General features: G+C 42.6%; 1 protein-coding gene across 3 annotated transcripts in view; it reads left to right on the top strand.

Moving 5' to 3' along the window:
• Positions 1–887: 887 nt before the first annotated feature.
• LOC110500799 (uncharacterized) overlaps positions 888–17,885 on the top strand; it is a 101,546-nt gene continuing 84,548 nt past the window's right edge. For 2 of the 3 annotated variants that reach the window (XM_090213335.1, XM_036958337.2), the window contains exon 1: positions 888–1,394. In XM_090213335.1, coding sequence (XP_090069461.1) covers positions 1,291–1,394 — 104 coding nt within the window. In that variant the 5' untranslated portion in view covers positions 888–1,290. The remainder of the gene's footprint in view (positions 1,395–17,885) is intronic. The other variant, XM_090213334.1, reaches the window with a different exon arrangement.

Below are 17,885 nucleotides of genomic sequence, written 5' to 3'. Positions count from 1 at the left end.
CCTCTCTCTCTCTTTTTCCCTCTCATTCTCTCTCCTCCTCCTCCTCTTTCTCTGACTCCCTCTCTCTCTCTTTTTCCCTCTCACTCTCTCTCCTCCTCCTCTTTCTCTCACTCTCTCTCTCTCTCTTTTTCCCTCTCACTCTCTCTCCTCCTCCTCCTCTTTCTCTCACTCCCTCTCTCTCTCTTTTTCCCTCTCATTCTCTCTCCTCCTCCTCCTCTTTCTCTCACTCCCTCTCTCTCTCTTTTTCCCTCTCACTCTCTCTCCTCCTCCTCCTCTTTCTCTCACTCCATCTCTCTCTCTTTTTCCCTCTCATTCTCTCTCCTCCTCCTCCTCTTTCTCTCACTCCCTCTCTCTCTCTTTTTCCCTCTCACTCTCTCTCCTCCTCCTCCTCTTTCTCTCACTCTCTCTCTCTCTCTTTTTCCCTCTCACTCTCTCTCCTCCTCCTCCTCTTTCTCTCACTCCCTCTCTCTCTCTTTTTCCCTCTCATTCTCTCTCCTCCTCCTCCTCTTTCTCTCACTCTCTCTCTCTCTCTCTTTTTCCCTCTCATTCTCTCTCCTCCTCCTCCTCTTTCTCTCACTCCCTCTCTCTCTCTTTTTCCCTCTCACTCTCTCTCTCTCTCTCTTTTTCCCTCTCATTCTCTCTCCTCCTCCTCCTCTTTCTCTCACTCCCTCTCTCTCTTTTTCCCTCTCACTCTCTCTCATCCTCCTCCTCTTTCTCTCACTCCCTCTCTCTCTCTTTTTCCCTCTCACTCTCTCTCCTCCTCCTCCTCTTTCTCTCACTCTCTCTCTCTCTCTCTTTTTCCCTCTCATTCTCTCTCCTCCTCCTCCTCTTTCTCTCACTCTCTCTCTCTCTCTTGCTCCTAGTGACAAGTGTTATGTATTGAATTATCTCGGCATTCCCAGGCTCAGAGGTCAGGTTTGATTCTCCAGAGCTAACATTCCCCAGCGTACGACTGGAGCGCTGCTGACCGGAATATCTGAATGAAAGACTTGCTGATTGTTTTCTGTCCTGGATTTGAACTAATTCTCCCTCGTGGATAATTGGACCTTGTAGATTGGTGAAGGAAAATCATTGGGAATAACTTTGGGTTCATTGGAGAATAATCTTCAGAACCATTTGGCCATTCTTTGTCCTCCTCTTCAGGCCTTGTGTCGATTCTTCTAGAGTTGAATAGCTTCCTCTGCGTCGTTCCCATCGAAATCCTTCAATCAAGGGATAGATATAGCAGGGGGACAGATAGGTAAGTAACACAGGGGTGTATTACCCCCCAGGGTGAATCCTAGCAGAGCGATGCTGGAGGGGAAAAAGAAGAACGGCGTCGTCTCTACCATCAGCAGCGCCAATAACAACCAGACCCCTTCCACTTTCCCGAACACTGTTGATGCAGCACGCCGGTGAGTCAACGAAGGACGGGGGTCAGGGGTCAGGGGTCGGGGCTTGTGTAATAACTGGGAGGTAAATGCGGTTTTCAAACTGAGGACTAGGGTCGGGGGTCGGGGCTTGTGTAATAACTGGGAGGTAAATGCGGTTTTCAAACTGAGGACTAGGGTCGGGGGTCGGGGGTCGGGGCTTGTGTAATAACTGGGAGGTAAATGCGGTTTTCAAACTGAGGACTAGGGTCGGGGGTCGGGGGTCGGGGCTTGTGAGGATCAAGGGTTACAGCAGGTAACGCATTTTGTTTTGTGTGAAAAATATGTATTTTTCATGAATATCGATCGCTACAACAGAATATCATCGTGGATACAATTTTTTTGTGTCCAATATGATAGTTTCACGAGGTAGTTTCACAAGCCAATGCTATCTAGCGTTAGCACAATGACTGGAAGTCGAGGGAACAGTTTGCACGCTAAGGAAGTAGAGAAATGGCTTCATTGCCAAAACCTCCAACTATCCCTTTAATATGGAGGAAATTACAGGGTTTTTTCTGTTTAGAAAGTTCTTAGGCGGGCCGTCTAAGTGGTAATATTGGGGACGTATAAAAGCATGGAGAAAATATATTGAACTGTATATATTTTTTTAACCATCTTTGAAAACTAAAAATCAAATAAAAGCTAGACGGTCAGGGAGGTTAATAAAGTAAAATACAAACGGGTATTCAGTATTCAAACATACCCATTGATTTTGATATGTTTGAGCAGAAAAACACAGCATTAACCATGGTTAAATGCTTTTATTGCAAGAAATGTGCTTTAAAACAGCAAAATTGTCTCTCAGCTGCATGGAAAAATGTGTAGAATTGCAGAAAATCTGCTTTACAACAGCAATACTTCCTCTCGGACGACAAGATACCCGTATGGCTAACAGGCTACGCTAAAGTTTACACTTTCTCTCGGACGCCATGATACCTGTCTAGCTAACAGGCTATGCTAAAGTTTACACTTCTTCTTCCCATGAACTGTGGGGAGATCAAAATAATGAAACTGTCACCCAAATCTATTTATTTTAAAATGTGCATTACTTGCCATTGTCATTCACCGGATAATAAGACAAGATATTGTATATTTTTTGGGCCAACAAACGTGGGTCCCTGGGTCGCTGGTTAACCTGGGAGGGATCCCTGGGCAGGAAAACACAATTAATTAAGTCAGTTCTAGTTTGAGTTCTACAGTGCTATGTAGTTTGAGTTCTACAGTGCTATGTAGTTTGAATTCTACAGTGCTATGTAGTTTGAGTTCTACAGTTCTATGTAGTTTGAGTTCTACAGTTCTATGTAGTTTGAGTTCTACAGTTCTATGTAGTTTGAGTTCTACAGTGCTATGTAGTTTGAGTTCTACAGTGCTATGTAGTTTGTCCCCAAAGACAGTATCTTCCTGGTCCCTGAACATTTGATGTGATCCCTCTTGTTTTATTGGTCACATACACATGGTTAGTATATGTTATTGGTCACATGGTTAGTAGATGTTATTGGTCACATGGTTAACAGATGTTATTGGTCACATGGCTAGCAGATGTTATTGGTCACATGGTTAGCAGATGTTATTGGTCACATACACATGGTTAGTATATGTTATTGGTCACATACACATGGTTAACAGATGTTATTGGTCACATGGCTAGCAGATGTTATTGGTCACATGGTTAGCAGATGTTATTGGTCACATACACATGGTTAGTATATGTTATTGGTCACATGGTTAGTAGATGCTATTCTATGTAGTTTGAGTTCTACAGTTCTATGTAGTTTGAGTTCTACAGTTCTATGTAGTTTGAGTTCTACAGTTCTATGTAGTTTGAGTTCTACAGTGCTATGTAGTTTGAGTTCTACAGTGCTATGTAGTTTGTCCCCAAAGACAGTATCTTCCTGGTCCCTGAACATTTGATGTGATCCCTCTTGTTTTATTGGTCACATACACATGGTTAGTATATGTTATTGGTCACATGGTTAGTAGATGTTATTGGTCACATGGTTAACAGATGTTATTGGTCACATGGCTAGCAGATGTTATTGGTCACATGGTTAGCAGATGTTATTGGTCACATACACATGGTTAGTATATGTTATTGGTCACATGGTTAGTAGATGTTATTGGTCACATGGTTAACAGATGTTATTGGTCACATGGTTAGCAGATGTTATTGGTTACATACACATGGTTAGCAGATGTTATTGGTCACATGGCTAGCAGATGTTATTGGTCACATGGTTAGCAGATGTTATTGGTCACATGGCTAGCAGATGTTATTGGTCACATGGTTAGCAGATGTTATTGGTTACATACACATGGTTAGCAGATGTTATTGGTCACATGATTAGCAGATGTTATTGGTTACATACACATGGTTAGTATATGTTATTGGTCACATGGTTAGCAGATGTTATTGGTCACATGGCTAGCAGATGTTATTGGTCACATGGTTAGCAGATGTTATTGGTCACATGGTTAGCAGATGTTATTGGTTACATACACATGGTTAGCAGATGTTATTGGTCACATGATTAGCAGATGTTATTGGTTACATACACATGGTTAGTATATGTTATTGGTCACATGGTTAGCAGATGTTATTGGTCACATGGCTAGCAGATGTTATTGGTCACATGGTTAGCAGATGTTATTGGTTACATACACATGGTTAGCAGATGTAATTGGTCACATGATTAGCAGATGTTGTTGGTTACATGGTTAGCAGATGTTATTGGTCACATGGTTAGCAGATGTTATTGGTCACATACACATGGTTAGTATATGTTATTGGTCACATGGTTAGTAGATGTTATTGGTCACATACACATGGTTAGCAGATGTTATTGGTTACATCCACATGGTTAGCAGATGTTATTGGTTACATGGTTAGCAGATGTTATTGGTCACATACACATGGTTAGCAGATGTTATTGGTCACATTCACATGGTTAGCAGATGTTATTGGTCACATACACATGGTTAGCAGATGTTATTGGTTACATCCACATGGTTAGCAGATGTTATTGATTACATGGTTAGCAGATGTTATTGGTCACATACACATGGTTAGCAGATGTTATTGGTCACATACACATGGTTAGCAGATGTTATTGGTCACATACACATGGTTAGCAGATGTTATTGGTCACATTCACCTGGTCAGCAGATGTTATTGGTCACATGGTTAGCAGATGTTATTGGTCACATACACATGGCTAGCAGATGTTATCTGTCACATGGTTAGCAGATGTTATTGGTCACATACACATGGTTAGTATATGTTATTGGTCACATGGTTAGTAGATGTTATTGGTCACATACACATGGTTAGTAGATGTTATTGGTCACATGGTTAGCAGATGTTATTGGTCACATGGTAAGCAGATGTTATTGGTCACATTTTTAGCAGATGTTATTGGTCACATGGTTAGCAGATGTTATTGGTCACATGGTTAGCAGATGTTATTGGTCACATGGTTAACAGATGTTATTGGTCACATGGTTAGTAGATGTTATTGCGAGTGTAGAGAAATGCTTATGCTTCTAGTTCTGACATGGCAGTAATATCTAACAGGTCATATCTAACAAATTCCACAACAAAACCTAATACACACAATCTAGTAAAGGAATGGGATGAGAATATATGAATATAAACTATATGGATGAGCAGTGACAGAGCGGCTAAGATGTAATAGATAGTAAAGATTAGATAGTGAAGAATGCAGTATACAGTAGACACATATGAGATGCTTGCTGGTCCCTGATGTAATAGATAGTAAAGATTAGATAGTGAAGAATGCAGTATACAGTAGACACATATGAGATGCTTGCTGGTCCCTGATGTAATAGATAGTAAAGATTAGATAGTGAAGAATGCAGTATACAGTAGACACATATGAGATGCTTGCTGGTCCCTGATGTAATAGATAGTGAAGGATACCGTATACAGTATATACATATGAGATGACACAAGAGGGATTGTAGCTTGCTGGTCCCTGACACAAGAGGGATTGTAGCTTGCTGGTCCCTGACCCAAGAGGGATTGTACCTTGCTGGTCCCGGACCCAAGAGGGATTGTAGCTTGCTGGTCCCTGACCCAAGAGGGATTGTAGCTTGCTGGTCCCTGATAAGTTTGAGAAACACTGCCCCTACATAGGCAGACATGTGTGTCCTTTGCACAGTTAGGAAAGAGAGGCTGAGAGAACAGTATGCTCTAGAGTAGTGTCAGTGACATTTACTGTCAGGAAAACCCAGAGGCTCAGACTGCAGACGTGGGGAAAGGCCTTTGGGATGCAATACGATTTTAGGAATTCCAACTACGTGGATTTGGGTGGGCAGAATGTTTGAATGAATAGAATTGGAATCGATTTAATTTAGATCTACTGTTTGAATGTTACAAGTTCATAACTGTGCACTCATAACTGTGCACTCTCGTCAAACAATAGCATGGTATTATTTCACGGTGATAGCTACTGTAAATTGGACAGTGCAGTTAGATAAACAAGAATGTAAGCTTTCTGCCCGTATCAGATATGTCTATGTCCTCTGAAATGCTTTTGGTAATTACAACCTCATGCTAATCACATTAGCCTACGTTAGCTCAACCGTCCCGCGGGGGACCCTGATCGCATAGAGGTTAATGTTATTAGCCCAAATAAATCTATTGAATAACAGATAGTCCAGAAAAATACATCTAAAAGGAAGTTTGTTTTGAAGTGTCTGTCCTAAATCTGAGAGATATAAGGAAGCTTTAAACATGTTGTTTTACCATGGAATTATCAGCATATATTTAACATGGACATGTCCCATTCACTTCCATTCATATATTTAACATGGACATGTCCCATTCACTTCCATTCATATATTTAACATGGACATGTCCCATTCACTTCCATTCATATAATTAACATGGACATGTCCCATTCACTTCCATTCATATATTTAACATGGACATGTCCCATTCACTTCCATTCATATATTTAACATGGACATGTCCCATTCACTTCCATTCATATATTTAACATGGACATGTCCCATTCACTTCCATTCATATATTTAACATGGACATGTCCCATTCACTTCCAATCATATATTTAACATGGACATGTCCCATTCACTTCCATTCATATATTTAACATGGACATGTCCCATTCACTTCCATTCATATATTTAACATGGAAATGTCCCATTCACATCCATTCATTATTTAACATGGAAATGTCCCATTCACATCCATTCATATATTTAACATGGAAATGTCCCATTCACATCCATTCATATATTTAACATGGAAATGTCCCATTCACATCCATTCATTATTTAACATGGAAATGTCCCATTCACATCCATTCATATATTTAACATGGAAATGTCCCATTCACTTCCATTCATATATTTAACATGGACATGTCCCATTCACATCCATTCATATATTTAATATGGAAATGTCCCATTCACATCCATTCATTATTTAACATGGAAATGTCCCATTCACTTCCATTCATTTTCCGTCTGGGTTACCATCAGACGAGTCCCATGACACCACCATTGGAGACCATCTTGTTCAAGAGAGTCTCATCTTGTAGCCCAAACCATCCGGACGCTACAGACACTTTCGTTGGTTTGACAAACAGCTCTGTAGCTCTTCCCACCGCAGATATCTCCAGCTTAAAACAGACCGATTTTTAATGGAGAATTTGTTTATTATGCTAATTTGATTTCCAATGGGGGGTGCGGACATCGACTCTAGGTTACAATAGAGCAGATTTACAATGCAGCAACAAACAGTACAAACCAACATGACTTACCCTTCATAACAGGCTGTGTGTCTGTTTAGTTGGAGATTTTTTTTTCTTTTGAACAATGATCATTTAGTTGTATTCATAACATACCTGGTTGGCTGTTGTATCTAGTGACTGTTCCATCTTCTCAAGCTTTGTCAACAAGTGTTGTAATGCATCAGTCTAATTGCTTTGTTTGTGTAAATACAAAGAAAAGCCTTATTGAAGTGATAGTGGAATGTAGAACATGGAACATGGAACATGGAATTATGGAATTATAGAACCACAGAACAGGAAACATGGAACTCTGGAACCACGACACCGCAGAATATGAAACACAGAGCAATGGAACCACAAAGAGCATATAACTATGGAACCACACAGAACGTAGAACAAGGAACTATAAACTAATAGGTTGAAACAGCGCTAGTGAATCATAGTGCAGCTATGCTGACATGGATGAGACGGATCATCGGATATAGATGTGTTTATAGTAAGGCTCTCTCTGATCCAGCAATCCTGTTGCTGTTATAAGACAAGACCTACTTCACCACTCAATGAGAGAGACAGAGAGAGAGATAGAGAGAGAGACAGAGAGAGAAAGGGAGACAGAGAGAGAGAGACAGGGACCGAGGGAGAGAGAGAGAGAGGGACCGAGAGAGACAGCGAGAGAGAGAGAGAGAGAGAGAGACAGAGAGAGAGAGAGACAGGGAGAGAGAGAGAGACAGAGAGAGACAGAGACAGACAGAGAGAGAGAGAGAGAGACACAGAGAATGACCGTGGCTGAGAACAGAGACTGACCTTGTTGTACATTCTAAAAATGACACAATTTACGAGGCCCCTTCAAGTTCACACTAGTGTTTTACAGTGCTTTGTCCTCCAAGTTGTTATCTGACCTGCTCTGCTCCACCTGTTAGTTTTCCAAAGTTGCATTTAGTTCCATAGAATGCTCTGCAGTTCCATAGAGTTGCATTTAGTTCCATAGAATGCTCTGCAGTTCCATAGAGTTGCATTTAGTTCCATAGAATGCTCTGCAGTTCCATAGAGTTGCATTTAGTTCCATAGAATGCTCTGCAGTTCCATAGAGTTGCATTTAGTTCCATAGAATGCTCTGCAGTTCCATAGAGTTGCATTTAGTTCCATAGAATGCTCTGCAGTTCCATAGAGTTGCATTTAGTTCCATAGAATGCTCTGCAGTTCCATAGAGATGCATTTAGTTCCATAGAATGCTCTGCAGTTCCATAGAGTTGCATTTAGTTCCATAGAATGCTCTGCAGTTCCATAGAGTTGCATTTAGTTCCATAGAATGCTCTGCAGTTCCATAGAGTTGCATTTAGTCCCATAGAATGCTCTGCAGTTCCATAGAGTTGCATTTAGTTCCATAGAATGCTCTGCAGTTCCATAGAGTTGCATTTAGTTCCATAGAATGCTCTGCAGTTCCATAGAGTTGCATTTAGTTCCATAGAATGCTCTGCAGTTCCATAGAGTTGCATTTAGTTCCATAGAATGCTCTGCAGTTACATAGAGTTGCATTTAGTTCCATAGAATGCTCTGCAGTTCCATAGAGATGCATTTAGTTCCATAGAATGCTCTGCAGTTACATAGAGTTGCATTTAGTTCCATAGAATGCTCTGCAGTTCCATAGAGTTGCATAGAATGCTCTGCAGTTACATAGAGTTGCATAGAAGGCTCTAAGACTGCATAAGGCCCTTTCACACCTCATTGTTCATAGCCCCAGGATAGGACTGACCCTGGGCTAGCTTATCCCATATTCATACAAGCCTGGGGTGGCAGGGTAGCCTAGTGGTTAGAACGTTGGGCCAGTAACCGAGAGGTTGCTAGAGATCAAATTCCTGAGCTGACAAGGTAAAAATCTGTCCTTCTGCCCCTGAACAAGGCAGTTAACCCACTGTTCATTGGCCATTATTGAAAATAAGAATTTGTTTTTAACTGACTTGCCTAGTTAAATAAAGGTAAACAATACAATTTGTTAACCCTGGGCTAAGCTTTATCTCTGGGCTAATGATTCACACTTGCTGTATCCTAGTCTAGGGCTAATGGACAAACACAGCACGCGACCAATGTCACCTGAAGGGGCATTACATTTAAGTCAAAGCTCTAGCCATACCATTCAGGCCCTGCCCGAACTCGAAATCAGAAATACAGTAACTTCCTCCGTAAGCTAGCTGCTTGTGGCCCTGCTGGCCCTGCTCTGTGTGTGAGTAACCATAGCAACAGCTCAGTTTTGTGCTGATCCTTCCATGAGAGAGCAGCTGTTAGCTGACATTAGCTAGCTACTTTTCGTCAATCAAAACTCAGACAAAACTAATTTGAGATCATCTCTCCTGTTGACTCAGACAACGTTTTGATCTCTGGGGTAGCCTAAACAAGAGTGTCAGGTGTCACACGGGTATGTAAATTAAGTGAAAGTGCAGCTTTTGTTATTGGACAGTAAAACTTCTATGCGTTTTTGACGTTTTCATACTGGCTGTTTTGGCACCGTGTTTCTGGGGTTAACCCCCGAAAAGTAAGGCGCTTACCTTGCTCTGGAGCACGGCCAGCTAGCCCTGGGCTAAGGTCGGTGCTAGCCCAATTTAGAATGTGCAACTGTGAGTTCTCTACGAAGAGTTCCATGGAATGTTTTACAGTTCTACACAGCTCTTCAGAGTTCCATAGAATGTTTTACAGTTCTACACATTCCCTCAGAGTTCCATAGAATGTTTTACAGTTCTACACAGCTCTTCAGAGTTCCATAGAATGTTTTACAGTTCTACACAGCTCCTCAGAGTTCCATAGAATGTTTTACAGTTCTACACAGCTCCTCAGAGTTCCATAGAATGTTTTACAGGTCTACACAGCTCCTCAGAGTTCCATAGAATGTTTTACAGTTCTACACAGCTCCTCAGAGTACCATAGAATGTTTTACAGTTCTACACAGCTCCTCAGAGTTCCATAGAATGTTTTACAGGTCTACACAGCTCCTCAGAGTTCCATAGAATGTTTTACAGTTCTACACAGCTCCTCAGAGTACCATAGAATGTTTTACAGTTCTACACAGCTTCTCAGAGTTCCATAGAATGTTTTACAGGTCTACACAGCTCCTCAGAGTTCCATAGAATGTTTTACAGTTCTACACAGCTCTTCAGAGTTCCATAGAATGTTTTACAGTTCTACACAGCTCTTCAGAGTTCCATAGAATGTTTTACAGTTCTACACAGCTCCTCAGAGTTCCATAGAATGTTTTACAGTTCTACACAGCTCCTCAGAGTTCCATAGAATGTTGTACAGTTCTACACAGCTCCTCACAGTTCCATATAATGTTTTACAGTTCTACACAGCTCTTCAGAGTTCCATAGAATGTTTTACAGTTCTACACAGCTCTTCAGAGTTCCATAGAATGTTTTACAGTTCTACACATTCCCTCAGAGTTCCATAGAATGTTTTACAGTTCTACACAGCTCCTCAGAGTTCCATAGAATGTTTTACAGTTCTACACAGCTCTTCAGAGTTCCATAGAATGTTTTACAGTTCTACACAGCTCTTCAGAGTTCCATAGAATGTTTTACAGTTCTACACAGCTCCTCAGAGTTCCATAGAATGTTTTACAGTTCTACACAGCTCCTCAGAGTTCCATAGAATGTTGTACAGTTCTACACAGCTCCTCAGAGTTCCATAGAATGTTTTACAGTTCTACACAGCTCTTCAGAGTTCCATAGAATGTTTTACAGTTCTACACAGCTCTTCAGAGTTCCATAGAATGTTTTACAGTTCTACACATTCCCTCAGAGTTCCATAGAATGTTTTACAGTTCTACACAGCTCCTCAGAGTTCCATAGAATGTTTTACAGTTCTACACAGCTCCTCAGAGTTCCATAGAATGTTTTACAGTTCTACACAGCTCTTCAGAGTTCCATAGAATGTTTTACAGTTCTACACATTCCCTCAGAGTTCCATAGAATGTTTTACAGTTCTACACAGCTCTTCAGAGTTCCATAGAATGTTTTACAGTTCTACACAGCTCTTCAGAGTTCCATAGAATGTTTTACAGTTCTACACAGCTCTTCAGAGTACCATATAATGTTTTACAGTTCTACACAGCTCCTCAGAGTTCCATAGAATGTTTTACAGTTCTACACAGCTCCTCAGAGTTCCATAGAATGTTTTACAGTTCTACACAGCTCCTCAGAGTTCCATAGAATGTTTTACAGTTCTACACAGCTCTTCAGAGTTCCATAGAATGTTTTACAGTTCTACACAGCTCTTCAGAGTTCCATAGAATGTTGTACAGTTCTACACAGCTCCTCAGAGTTCCATAGAATGTTTTACAGGTCTACACAGCTCCTCAGAGTTCCATAGAATGTTTTACAGTTCTACACAGCTCCTCAGAGTTCCATAGAATGTTTTACAGTTCTACACAGCTCCTCAGAGTTCCATAGAATGTTTTACAGTTCTACACAGCTCCTCAAGGTTCCATAGAATGTTTTACAGTTCTACACAGCTCTTCAGAGTTCCATAGAATGTTTTACAGTTCTACACAGCTCCTCAGAGTTCCATAGAATGTTTTACAGTTCTACACATTCCCTCAGAGACAAGACACAATGCAGCCATGCAGCTATTGGGTCACGCATCTAACTAAACATCTGCATTGTCTTTAAAGGTCAGCTGTATTTTATGGTGGTCGAAATGGATCACAACTCATAACAAAACAGCCCCATGTATTACAGCGCGAAGGGACAGAAACTCAACATGATATGGACTTGTTTAACTGAGTTGAATAGGTTTGTTACCTACATATAACTCTTTAGCTTGAAAACTAGTGCCGTCCATTTGGTAGCTTTTCTGGGTTGGGCAGCTGGCTAAGGTCAAATCAAATCGTATTTGTCACATACACATGGTTAGCAGATGTTAATGCGAGTGCAGCGAAATGCTTGTGGGAACGCGAAGCGAGGCGGCCATCTCTGTCTGTGCCGGAAGATGTGTCAAAAGGGCGGTGTGTTTATGAGTCAGAGGACGAAAGATCAAGAACTGATAAAGTCCTTCTCTTATAAAGTCCTTCTCCTATAAAGTCCGTCTCTTATAAAGTCCTCTTATAAAGTCTGTCTCTTATAAAGTCCGTCTCTTATAAAGTCCTCTTATAAAGTCCGTCTCTTATAAAGTCCTCTTATAAAGTCCTCCTCTTATAAAGTCCTCTTATAAAGTCCGTCTCTTATAAAGTCTGTCTCTTATAAAGTCCTTCTCCTATAAAGTCCGTCTCTTATAAAGTCCTCTTATAAAGTCCGTCTCTTATAAAGTCCTTCTCTTATAAAGTCCTTCTCCTATAAAGTCCGTCTCTTATAAAGTCCTCTTATAAAGTCCTCCTCTTATAAAGTCCTCTTATAAAGTCCTTCTCTTATAAAGTCCTTCTGGTTTTGTCTCCGGTTCTAAAATACAGAGGAGACTATTTTCTGAGCACCAACCAATCAGGTCACGTTATCTTCCTTTAGTTCAGCCAATCGTGAACAAGCTATCTGGGTCAGCCTATTCAACCCGTGAGTGTGTGTGTGTGTGTGTGTGTGTGTGTGTGTGTGTGTGTGCGTGTGTGTTCCCATTCTATGTTGAACATGCTCTTGGGTTAGAAACAAGTTCCCCCCCCCTTTAGGCCGTTCAAATCCAGGATCAGTTCACCTGTGTGGGTGTGCATACGTCTATGCGTGTGTCTCTGTCTATGCGACTGCATGACTCCAACTAAACATCAACATTGTAGTTGTAGTGCATTTTGGATGGTTTACTATGGTAATGTAAGGGTTTGGAGGGATAATGGGAGAGGTCACAGTTTTGAGTGGTCCTAAAATAGAAGGTGTTTGCCTTGCTGAGCAGAGGGCAGTTGAAATGTTCCACATGGTGTCGAAAACCGCCTCAGCAGACAGAGAACCCTACACCAAAACACACTGACCACACCCACTGTAGCTGGGCAGAGAAACCTACACTGACCACACCCACTGTAGCTGGGCAGAGAACCCGACACCAAAACACACTGACCACACCCACTGTAGCTGGGCAGAGAAACCTACACTGACCACACCCACTGTAGCTGGGCAGAGAACCCTACACCAAAACACACTGACCACACCCACTGTAGCTGGGTAGAGAACCCTACACCAAATCACACTGATCACACCCACTGTAGCTGGACAGAGAACCCTACACCAAATCACACTGATCACACCCACTGTAGCTGGGTAGAGAACCCTACACCAAATCACACTGATCACACCCACTGTAGGGTAGCCTAGTGGTTAGAGTGTTGGACTAGTAACCGGAAGGTTGCAAGTTCAAATCCCCGACCTGACAAGGTACAAATCTGTCGTTCTGCCCCTGAACAGGCAGTTAACCCACTGTTCCTAGGCCGTCATTGTAAATAAGAATTTGTTCTTAACTGACTTGCCTGGTTAAATAAAAATAAATAAATAAACCAATAACTACACCAACCACTATACCAAACTCTATACCAACACAAACCCCTATAACCAAGTCCTATACCAGCCCCTGTACCAACCAACATACCAACCCCCTGTACCAACCAACCCCTATACCAACCCCTGCATACCCCTGTACCAACCCATGCATATACCTCTACACCAACCCCTGTACCAACCAAGTTTAGAGCAGATTCCTGTGTGGTTGTCTGAGAGGTGTCATAGTCTTCCCACATCATATACACAGTGGGCCGTCTAGGGGTCTTTACACAGACAGTGGTGTGGGCCGTCTAGGGGTCTTTACACAGACAGTGGTGTGGGCCGTCTAGGGGTCTTACAGACAGTGGTGTGGGCCGTCAAGGGGTCTTTACACAGACAGTGGTGTGGGCCGTCTAGGGGTCTTTACACAGACAGTGGTGTGGGCCGTCTAGGGGTCTTTACACAGACAGTGGTGTGGGCCGTCTAGGGGTCTTTACACAGACAGTGGTGTGGGCCGTCTAGGGGTCTTTACACAGACAGTGGTGTGGGCCGTCTAGGGGTCTTTACACAGACAGTGGTGTGGGCCGTCTAGGGGTCTTTACACAGACAGTGGTGTGGGCCGTCTAGGGGTCTTTACACAGACAGTGGTGTGGGCCGTCTAGGGGTCTTTACACAGACAGTGGTGTGGGACATCATATACACAGTGGACCGTCTAGGGGTCTTTACACAGACAGTGGTGTGGGACAGGAGCTAACGGACCATACGTTTTCATAAAACCTAATTGGACTCGGTGCTAACCGGCCCCAAGAGGCCTATAAGCGGCTCCCATAACATGTCACACAGACAGGCGGACTGATTATGAAACACAACCCTGAAAAGTGACGATTGACAGATCAGAGTGTGTGTGTAGAAAGGAGAGGGTTAGAGGGTGGTGAGAAGGAGAGAGAGACAAGAGACGTGAGAGACATTGGTGACAGGAGAGAGAGGCAGAGAGAGGCAGAGGAGAGAGGGGAAGAGAGAGAGGAGAGAGAGGCAGAGAGAGAGGCAGAGAGATATGGTAGAGAGAGGCAGAGAGAGAGAGAGGCAGGGAGAGAGGAAGAGAGAGGCAGAGGGAGATGGTAGAGAGAGGCAGAGAGGAGAGAGAGAGAGGTGAGTGTGGTCAACACTCACCCCTACCCTGCTGGGTATCGATTAACAAGTCTGGCCGTCATGTGTTGCCAATCCCTCAGCATGGATTGCAGATAACCCTGTGCTAATCTGATCTATCATTCCAAAAGGACTTCCAAACCATGCAGTTACTGTCCTGATCACAACTACAGTGGGGCAAAAAAGTATTTAGTCAGCCACCAATTGTGCAAGTTCTCCCACTTAAAAAGATGAGAGAGGCCTGTAATTTTCATCATAGGTACACTTCAACTATGACAGACAAAATGAGGAGAAAAAAATCCAGAAAATCACATTGTAGGAGTTTTAACGAATTTATTTGCAAATAAGTATACAGTGCCTTGCGAAAGTATTCGGCCCCCTTGAACTTTGCGACCTTTTGCCACATTTCAGGCTTCAAACATAAAGATATAAAACTGTATTTTTTTGTGAAGAATCAACAACAAGTGGGACACAATCATGAAGTGGAACGACATTTATTGTATATTTCAAACTTTTTTAACAAATCAAAAACTGAAAAATTGGGCGTGCAAAATTATTCAGCCCCTTTACTTTCAGTGCAGCAAACTCTCTCCAGAAGTTCAGTGAGGATCTCTGAATGATCCAATGTTGACCTAAATGACTAATGATGATAAATACAATCCACCTGTGTGTAATCAAGTCTCCGTATAAATGCACCTGCACTGTGATAGTCTCAGAGGTCCGTTAAAAGCGCAGAGAGCATCATGAAGAACAAGGAACACACCAGGCAGGTCCGAGATACTGTTGTGAAGAAGTTTAAAGCCGGATTTGGATACAAAACGATTTCCCAAGCTTTAAACATCCCAAGGAGCACTGTGCAAGCGATAATATTGAAATGGAAGGAGTATCAGACCACTGCAAATCTACCAAGACCTGGCCGTCCCTCTAAACTTTCAGCTCATACAAGGAGAAGACTGATCAGAGATGCAGCCAAGAGGCCCATGATCACTCTGGATGAACTGCAGAGATCTACAGCTGAGGTGGGAGACTCTGTCCATAGGACAACAATCAGTCGTATATTGCACAAATCTGGCCTTTATGGAAGAGTGGCAAGAAGAAAGCCATTTCTTAAAGATATCCATAAAAAGTGTCGTTTAAAGTTTGCCACAAGCCACCTGGGAGACACACCAAACATGTGGAAGAAGGTGCTCTGGTCAGATGAAACCAAAATTGAACTTTTTGGCAACAATGCAAAACGTTATGTTTGGCGTAAAAGCAACACAGCTGAACACATCATCCCCACTGTCAAACATGGTGGTGGCAGCATCATGGTTTGGGCCTGCTTTTCTTCAGCAGGGACAGGGAAGATGGTTAAAATTGATGGGAAGATGGATGGAGCCAAATACAGGACCATTCTGGAAGAAAACCTGATGGAGTCTGCAAAAGACCTGAGACTGGGACGGAGATTTGTCTTCCAACAAGACAATGATCCAAAACATAAAGCAAAATCTTCAATGGAATGGTTCAAAAATCAACATATCCAAGTGTTAGAATGGCCAAGTCAAAGTCCAGACCTGAATCCAATCGAGAATCTGTGGAAAGAACTGAAAACTGCTGTTCACAAATGCTCTCCATCCAACCTCACTGAGCTCGAGCTGTTTTGCAAGGAGGAATGGGAAAAAATGTCAGTCTCTCGATGTGCAAAACTGATAGAGACATACCCCAAGCGACTTACAGCTGTAATCGCAGCAAAAGGTGGCGCTACAAAGTATTAACTTAAGGGGGCTGAATAATTTTGCACGCCCAATTTTTCAGTTTTTGATTTGTTAAAAAAGTTTGAAATATACAATAAATGTCGTTCCACTTCATGATTGTGTCCCACTTGTTGTTGATTCTTCACAAAAAAATACAGTTTTATATCTTTATGTTTGAAGCCTGAAATGTGGCAAAAGGTCGCAAAGTTCAAGGGGGCCGAATACTTTCGCAAGGCACTGTATACAGTAGAGAGACTATATACATTAGAGAGGTTATATACAGTAGAGAGGCTATATACAGTAGAGAGGCAATAAAAGTAGCGAGGCTATATACAGTAGAGAGGCTATATACAGTAGAGAGGCTATATACAGTAGAGAGGCTATATATAGTAGAGAGGCTATATAGAGACACTGGTTAGTCAGGCTGATTGAGGTAGTATGTACATGTAGATATGGTTAAAGTGACATATATGATGAACAGAGAGTAGCAGCAGCGTAAAAGAGATGTTGGGGTGGGGTGGGGGCACACAATGCAAATAGTCTGGGTAGCCATTTGGTTACCTGTTCAGGAGTCTTATGGCTCGGGGGTAAAAACTGTTGAGAAGCCTTTTTGTCCTAGACTTGGCACTCCAGTACCGCTTGCCATGCGGTAGTAGAGAGAACAGTCTATGACTGGGGTGGCTGGGGTATTTGACAATTTTTCGTGCCTTCCTCTGACACCGCCTGGTGTAGAGGTCCTGGATGGCAGGAAGCTTAACCCCAGTGATGTACTGGGCCGTACGCACTACCCTCTGTAGTGCCTTGCGGTCAGAGGCCGAGCAGTTGCCATTCGAGGCAGTGATGCAACCATGCTCTTGATGGTGCAGCTGTAGAACCTTTTGAGGATCTGAGGACCCATGCCAAATCTTTTCAGTCTCCTGAGGGGGAATAGGTTTTGTCGTGCCCTCTTCACGACTATCTTGGGGTGTTTGGACCAATCTAGTTTGTTGTTGATGTGGACACCAAGGAACTTGAAGCTCTCAACCTGCTCCACTACAGCCCCGTCGATGAGAATGGGGGCGTGTTCGGTCCTCCTTTTCCTGTAGTCCACAATCATCTCCTTGGTCTTGGTTACGTTGAGGGATAGGTTGTTATTCTGGCACCACCCGACCAGGTCTCTGACCTCCTCCCTATAGGCTGTCTCGTCATTGTTAGTGATCAGGCTTTTGTGTCGTTTGCAAACTTAATGATGTTGTTGGAGTCGTGCCTGGCCGTGCAGTCGTGGGTGAACAGGGAAGCCTTTTTGGAGGGGACTGAGCAAGCACCCCTGGGGGGCCCCGTGTTGAGGATCAGTGTGACAGATCAGCTACCTACCCTCACCACCTGGGGGCAGCCCGTCAGAAAGTC

This window comes from Oncorhynchus mykiss, chromosome 21 (genome assembly GCF_057628025.1).
Source record: "Oncorhynchus mykiss isolate SJ-2025 chromosome 21, ASM5762802v1, whole genome shotgun sequence".
NCBI classification, from domain to species: Eukaryota; Metazoa; Chordata; class Actinopteri; order Salmoniformes; family Salmonidae; genus Oncorhynchus; species Oncorhynchus mykiss.
This window is presented reverse-complemented; position numbering and strand designations above follow the sequence as displayed.